Source organism: Dinoponera quadriceps, unplaced genomic scaffold (assembly GCF_001313825.1).
Source record: "Dinoponera quadriceps isolate SergipeBrazil2010 unplaced genomic scaffold, ASM131382v1 scaffold2217, whole genome shotgun sequence".
Taxonomy (NCBI): Eukaryota; Metazoa; Arthropoda; class Insecta; order Hymenoptera; family Formicidae; genus Dinoponera; species Dinoponera quadriceps.
In genome coordinates, this window is record NW_014556255.1 from 115,882 (window position 1) to 122,342 (window position 6,461).

Genomic DNA, 6,461 nt, shown 5'->3' on the forward strand with positions numbered 1-6,461 from the left:
AATTAACGTTATACTATAATCCTTCCTATTTTCACAATTTTCTTTGTATCTTGGCATTTTGTTTTAATTATCGCAGTGAAGATATACATATCTTGCACAATAAATTAGAACACTACAAATAGATAGTTACCTGTATTTTTTTTTTCTTGCTATATTTACGATATACGTGAGCTTTTACATGTTTTTTATATATAAATTCCTGTACATGTCATTTGGAAAAGTCAAGGTATAATCAGGCTGTTGGAGAACACGCGTAACTACGGAAAGAAATCCACATCCTTCGCAACAGATCATAAGCGGTCTTTGGGAGAAAATATATACATTATAATTTTATTGAAATTGGAAAACCGATGTCATGTATTATCACAAATCTTCATAAATTCCGTATTCAAGTTTGTTTCAGTTTCGTCTTGTCTATACTTATAAATCATCGTATATGCTCATCTAACAAAGTTACACATTATACTAGTCCTAGTTAACAGTCATAATTGTTATGCCATTCGTCTTCGGAGAGTCACACTTCCACGTTGGGCGACGACTCTTCGGCTTTCGATTCCAAAGAGAACGGTGGTATTCTACAATCAAACGCGTATCCATCCTCTCTTTCCATCCTAAACGTACCCCTGCGAACGAAATTAAATAAACAAACGAACATGGTGTCATCGCGCTGACGAAAATCAGATGACGATGCCTACCACATGTGACCGCTAGGAGCTTGCAAGCTCACGTGACTACTATATTGGAAAGCGGGTAGAGCTTTCGACAGCACCGGTTCCTGGCCGACCACGCCTCTTCCTCTCACAGTTTCCAGTGTGCCCGACAGGCTAAATATTCTCCAGTGCCTCTCGCGCAGTTGCACGCTCAATTCACCTAAATTCTCCAGTCGGATACAGTAACGCCACTGTGAGAAAAAAATTATGCAATGATAAAATTAACGTTTAGACACTTAAATTTATTTTATTTTAGTTTAGTTACTTTAGTTTACATTTAGGTAAACGTGTGTCTTCCTTTGTCGGTGGAATAAAGTGGTCTTAGTGATCCTTAGCACGTACTTAGGATAGAAAATGACGATGAATCGACTCACCCAGTACACAGAAGTCGTCTGACTTTCTCTGCAACCCATGTAGAACGGTATGACAGTGATACGGACATTCTCGGTGGTTTCCTTATGTACATCGGACAGTTCGAGCCACGGATGGTTCTTCTTCTGCCACGCACGGAGAGTCTCCTGAGCTACGAAGCACGGTTCTTTGTTCGAATCGTAAGTCAGAAACTTGTCGAACAATTCGTGCTGCAGAGCCGCTTTCTCGTTTGTACTGTACGGCAATACATCCTCGTGTGCGACATAATCCAACCCGGGGATGGCGTACAAGCTGCGACTGCTTTCATGATTGCCCAGGAAGGTCACCGCTTCAGTTTGGGCGCGCTAAGTGATACACAAGGAGGTTGTACCGCTTGTGCGAAACGACATGCGAATTATTTTTCTCGTGTGTTACTTACTATGTAAGGACAATCTCGCTGATCGATCAGGACTTGGTAAAACGTATGCGTTCTACCCTTAACTTCTTTACCAACACTGTTGAAATTATCATCTTTCCTGTGTAAATAAATGGGTTTCTGTTCGAGATTTTAGGCAGCATCACAGGTAATGAGTATTTATAAATGATTAATAGAGATCAATTGCAAATAGCACAGTAGAAACCATTAATTGGGAATTAATTTGTAAGAATAAACTGAAGAAAACACTATGTCTACATAAGTTGAAAATAAAGCATATAACTATGAATAATTATACATACTCTTCCTTCTTATTAGATATATCCCTGTCGTATACTCTGGCTAGCCATGGAAAGAGAATTACACCACGATAACCGAAGACTCTGTGCAAAATCAGCTGACCTGTCTCATACTTTCCTTGTAGTTTTGGTGTTTCCAGTTTTCCAACCTCGGCTAATCTAGAGAAAACGTTAGATATACATTGTTGTCAATTGTTTAAATACTTCTTAACATCTCCTAACTATCATATATAAATTAGGAGAAGCACAATGTATAAGCGAATATAACGTAACTATTGCCAAAATCATATTGCGTCAAAGTTACTTTAACAGATTGTAGGACAGCTATTTTCCGTCTCTTTCTCACTCATTACGTGTGCGCACATAGGCACATACATAACCGGTTAAAAAGAAAGTAATTAACGATAATGAATACATCAGGGTAAGAATGTGTATAACAACAAATTTCTCCCCCACTGACAGTTCATTTCACAACAATCTGCAAGACAGCATCATTCGGCACACTCAAAGATTTATTTATCTCATTATACCTGATGTATCGCGCATGTTGCACGCAGAATCTCCCGGGCACCTTCAGGAAGGATCGTTTAAGGTTGTGGCCGACGAGAGTACGCATGAGTTCCATGATTTATGGGGAAAATATTGCAGATATTCGCAGGACAATAATCAGAGATTTACGTCGCAGGATGAAAAATAATGTGCGACAGTCGCCGTTGTAACGACATTTCTACTGATATTTTCCCATCATCTCGGAATACCGGAGGTTATACTGTTTATATTGCTGACATGACAGAAGTGGGGGCCAAAAATCCGTCCGACTCAACATTGAGTCGTACCACTGACGAATAAGAAGCGCCTGTTTCCCGCCGTCATGTTCGTCTTCGCGCCATTTGGACATTAGAAAGTGTGTCGTCCGGGATTATCGTCTATCGCTATCCTACCGAAAAAAATACAGCTCGATTAGTTCGATTATCTTGATACACACACGAGCGGCGTAACTAAGGTTCGATCACTTCGCTAAATTTATAATGTATAGCTTTTTAATGTAATGAAGGAAAATATCACGCGAAACGTAGAGAAAAATATCCCGCTAAACGTAGTTGTTGACAATCTTGCGACAATCGTTTCGTCCTTCTTTCAGCCACACAATTCTCACATATGGATACGTTAATATGCAATAAATGCTTCGTCCCGATGTACAGAGGGAAACAGCCATATCATATAACACAATGCGGTCACGTTTTTTGTCAGGACTGTTCGCAACAAGGTATCCGCATGAGAGCAAATCCCGCGAAACCGGTACGTTATTCCACATATTTTTTATGAATTCTACTAATCGTGGTCTTGTCGCGTTTTCGCAGCCGAGAAGCAATGCACGCAGTGCGAAACCTACAACGTCATATCAGTACCACTGAAAGAGCCGTTGGCGCCCATGTTGAGTCCCTTCTTCGTACCGCTCGAGGAAACTCTCGAGATATTGCGGAGGGTCGATGTGTTTCGGACCAACCAAATGAAAATAACTATGAAGCGCTTTCATGAACTTGTATACATCACAGTCTATCTCTTATTCTCATCTTAAAGTTTCGAGATTCTCTCATGGCGTTTTCGATTTGTCGGCTCGGTCACCGTTCCGATAATCTCTGCGGTACTACGATCCGCACAGAAAAAATAAGCCTTAAAAATTAGTCTTAAAATAAAGGATAGATATTCTCATCTATAAGCAAAAATATTATAATCTTCTTAAAACATTTTCAGTTTTGATTTGATCGCATTTGTATCGATACAAGTCTTACTTGAACTCAATTCAAGGCTAAAAATCTTCCAAGAATATTATACTATTCTTATTGGTATATAAAAGTATATACCTTGACTTCAGTATAATTTTCTTCTCTGTCTAATTCATATTGTGTATATTATAGTTTACGTTTCATTGTAACGATTATCGGAATATCCGCGGCCTGATTTTGCAACTTCTTAAAGATAATATTACCAATAATAGCCAAGAGCATTACGCAGCTTTTCTATCATATACCTGCATAACAGCGTACGGTGTACGGCGATAACGGAACTGTCGTTAATAGTTACGCTACAGGCCTACTGATTCGGATCAGCACATTGAAAACAACATTACTCTATTTTTATAGTCCTCGCTTGTCATATCTTTGTATCACCACGATTGCCTTTTAAGGACAAGAAATACGAGATGACGAAGAATCAGTATTGGATCGCGCGAAAACAAATGATCGAGCTCGCGAACAAATTGAAGAATATGAAGTTGGAAAAGGAGAGACTCGACAAGAAACTACTGTTCGCAGAGGTTCCGAGGCAACGGCCTTTTTTAGAGAATTCTTTTAGAGAGTCCAACACGACGATGACACCGAAAAATTCCAGTATTTTTATTCGTCCATCTAGCTCAGGGTAAGACATAAACATCCGAAGAACAATCGATTTATGTCGCGTGCGTTCGAGTAAAAAATGATTATATTAAAGGCGGAAGGCTTCAGTATTTACATATGATCATTCTTTTTTTTTACACACTGACGTTTGCATTATTTTTCGATATTCGAAAGGGCTCCTTAATCTATCATATTCCTCATTGTTGATCGTAGATATTCCTCAGAATTGATGGAGATACAATCTGTCGATGTAATCCCCATGCAATCGAGAGAAGTCAGGAGACACTACAAACCCGCCGACGGTTTTCGAGTGCCTATCAAACGCAAAAATATGTCATCCAAGATTTCCTGCGATACAGACACGAGCTTGAATAGCCGCTTTATGAGATAAAATTTTTCTTTCAAGTTTTTTTCTTCTTGACAATTATGTATCTGTTATTCCGAGTTTATTCCTTATCTCGTGCAATTTATTTTATGCACGAGCGAGAAGAGTGATGTAAGTTTATTTTTTTCTTTTTATAATTATGGATTATTTGTACAGTGACAATCTTCGTTACACAACAATAACAGAAAACGGAAAAATAATTAATTATCGGTTACGGAATTAATTTTTATACGACACGTTTTCTACTGTTTTAGTTTCTCTGCTTAAATAAGTTATATGTTGTTAATTTCACTTCACATAATGTGTTTTACTATCGACTGTAAAGTGCAAAATAAGAAAATGTAAACAAACTTTTAATGTACTATCAGACATTTCTTTTTTTTTCCTTTTTGTTCTATTTGTTACTAAACATATAATGCAAAATTTATTAATATGAAATATTAATAAATGTACGCACAAATATAATAAAAAGTATACGTATAAAATGGAAATATCATCTTTTTCTATTACGAAGAACAAACAAAATTTAATTAGTTACAATTTTCTCCAAAATACTGATACTGAGAAGTTTTAAGATATATTTTTAAGCATAAAGTCCCTATTGTTATATATTGTTATATAAGTCACTAAAGTTTTATGATAGGTCTATATTTAAATATAATATGTTATAATATAATATATATTATTAGATATAAAAAAAAATAATCGATAAATATCGACTTTATTCGACGACCGATCGTATGGTATATACCACCTATCACCGTATCATCTTTCATGACGGTTAATTTCAATCGTACTTAACAATCGTACGTTTACAATCGTACATAAGAGGTTACAAAAACGTTTTATAAACATCATAACAAAAAACTTTGAATAAAAACTTTGTGACGTAAGCAATTGTAGCATGCTATTATGATGATTGTATAATTAATATTCAATTCAGTTGGGTGGAAACGAAGGTTCAAGGCAGAGATACATTTATCATCATGATGTACGGACAGAGAGTGGCTTTCTGCGTAATACTTCTTCTACTACTGAAAATAACATATTTCCATGTTTTGGGCAAACAGAATCACTTAATGCCGGAACAATGGGAATTGGAAGATATGCCGTTTTTGCCCATTATTTTCGCCAATTCGGAATATTTGTCGGATGGACCGTGCAAGGAAGACACGCTGATATTTTTACATGATCTACTTAACGGCTCCGCATGGGCTGTGCAAAGTAAGTTTTTACAAATTAAGGTAAATTAGGTAATTTTTTTAATAAAGTAAGATTACATTAAGATATTGTGAAAAATCTTATTGGAATATCCCACGCGGTGGAAAAAAGATCATGTATGAAATTTGCCCATATGTGACTATATATAATCAAATATGTTGACAATATTTGAACCAATCATTAAAAATAATATTTCTACAATACGATTTTAATATTTAGAAATAATATATCATCAAGTAACAGTTTAAAATAACATCGAAAATGATATGTCAAAATGCTTATAAATTCCACATAAAATTAATATTTCATATTATTGGTTTAATGTTTCTTGCTTACTGGATATATATATATATATATATATTATTAAAGATATTACAATAACTTCTCTATTTTAGTGTTTGATTCTTCGACGAAATATCCGGAGGGTATATTATACGGTCATACAAGACACTTTGGAAACTTCGATGAATGTTACAATCTGCAAGTTAATATCGCGGAAGGAAATACTAATATTCGCGAAATCAATGGCAAATACTGTTTAGTCAATATTGAATATGAGAAAAAACATGCAACTTCGATTCATCAAAAAGTATCAAAATCAAAATACCACAACGATACTTTAGATAAAAGATATTCTTTTTGGAAAGTGATAAAGGTACAATC

General features: G+C 35.9%; 2 protein-coding genes across 2 annotated transcripts; one reads left to right on the forward strand and one right to left on the reverse strand.

Annotated features, from left to right (window-relative positions):
* Positions 1 to 131: 131 nt before the first annotated feature.
* Positions 132 to 2,583, reverse strand: LOC106747225 (polymerase delta-interacting protein 2). The gene is made up of 6 exons (XM_014624577.1): positions 2,327 to 2,583; positions 1,800 to 1,955; positions 1,501 to 1,597; positions 1,085 to 1,426; positions 696 to 901; positions 132 to 623 (listed from the first exon to the last, which is right to left on the reverse strand). Exons 1-6 carry the CDS (start codon positions 2,419 to 2,421, stop codon positions 515 to 517), a joined length of 1,005 nt encoding a protein of 334 aa, XP_014480063.1. The 5' UTR covers positions 2,422 to 2,583; the 3' UTR covers positions 132 to 514.
* A 109-nt stretch (positions 2,584 to 2,692) lies between these two features.
* On the forward strand, positions 2,693 to 6,453 carry LOC106747218 (the record flags this gene model as incomplete). The annotated part of the gene is made up of 6 exons (XM_014624561.1): positions 2,693 to 3,063; positions 3,158 to 3,339; positions 3,985 to 4,214; positions 4,406 to 4,525; positions 5,521 to 5,801; positions 6,194 to 6,453. Coding segments are annotated over exons 1-6 (1,182 nt in total), but the record flags the coding sequence as incomplete, so codon positions are not given.
* Between the last annotated feature and the right edge of the window lie 8 nt (positions 6,454 to 6,461).